Below are 1,244 nucleotides of genomic sequence, written 5' to 3'. Positions count from 1 at the left end.
GTCATAGGGACTACATATGGCCAGAGCTTCAGTGGTAGTGAGACTGATGTGAGCACGTCAACGGAGAACCTGAGTCCTGAGGAGAGATACGCCTTGGAGCACACGCAGCGTCAGGAGCCCCAGGGCCAAGAGAATGTTGGCAACACTGTCAACAGCATGGCCAACTCACAGATCTGCCGTGTGAATACTCCAGTGACCAGTGTAACAACTGTAGCTCCTGCCACAAGATCCAATGAGTGAGTTGCTTGATATTTTTCTTAAATACTTTATTTTACTTTTTGGAATCTTTTGTCACACTGAAATATCTTCTACTTTCTGATGAAAAGTCCCCGTGAGGTATGAAGAGAATTAAGAGGATGTTGCAGGACAAAAAGGCTTATGGGAGAAGACAGTATGTTATTCATGAACTGAAATCTTGCTAGACTAACAATGCCTCTCTTTTGACAAAAGGCATAGAAGTGGTCGAAGTGCAACCCAGTAATTAGTGCTTCTAGGATTGGGCAGAGTGAAAGACTGGCATTTTATGGGTGTCCGCATACTTAATTTTTTTATTGCATGTAAATTTCCCATAGAATGGGCATGGGCCTATAGAAAAATTTCAGAGATAATTTTTTTTCATTATCATTGTTGTACATGCTAAAAGCAAAACAAAATAATGGAATTAAATTGTCTGTAGTTTTTAGTTATATGTAAAAGTTTTATTATTATATGTATTCATTTCCATGTTTTGAGTAATACATGATTATTTAGTTAACTGTAAGACCCCTTGCAAGTCTCATGTATTTCAGTAATACAACATTTACTCTATAGGATATAGACATATTTCCATGCAGTATTGGATGGTTCTGGTTACCTGTTAGAAGCTCTTTTTATTAGTCCTGTGTCATTTAGAACATAAAGTGAACCAGTTCTTTACCCATTGATTCAGATCTATACATTGATTCAATCTATACATGCCATTGTCATGGCATGTATAGATTACAATGGAGGTTGCACTTTGGTTGGCATACTATATATGCATGAAGTTTTGGGCTCTCATGCCAGCAGCTCTTGAGGTACAGCCTTCCAAATTTGGGTGAAACTGTCATTTTTTAAATTCTGTATTTTGATTTGATACCTGTTGGGTGAGGCTATAATCAGAAAAAAAAAAGATGAAGTTCTGGTTTTGACAATATCAACCATCATTCTTGTATTTCATAACTACAACAACAACTACCGAGTGACCTGCAATCTAAGTTTAATTT

At 37.1% G+C, this 1,244-nt stretch overlaps 1 protein-coding gene across 3 annotated transcripts in view; it reads left to right on the top strand.

The window, feature by feature from the left end:
* Positions 1-1,244, top strand: part of LOC119587785 (angiomotin-like protein 1) — a gene marked incomplete at its 3' end in the record, with an annotated part of 21,952 nt that overhangs the window by 6,726 nt on the left and 13,982 nt on the right. For all 3 annotated transcript variants that reach the window (XM_037936483.1, XM_037936481.1, XM_037936482.1), the window contains 1 exon segment: positions 8-236. In XM_037936483.1, coding sequence (XP_037792411.1) covers positions 8-236 — 229 coding nt within the window.

This window comes from Penaeus monodon, chromosome 23 (genome assembly GCF_015228065.2).
Source record: "Penaeus monodon isolate SGIC_2016 chromosome 23, NSTDA_Pmon_1, whole genome shotgun sequence".
Taxonomy (NCBI): domain Eukaryota; kingdom Metazoa; phylum Arthropoda; class Malacostraca; order Decapoda; family Penaeidae; genus Penaeus; species Penaeus monodon.
This window is presented reverse-complemented; position numbering and strand designations above follow the sequence as displayed.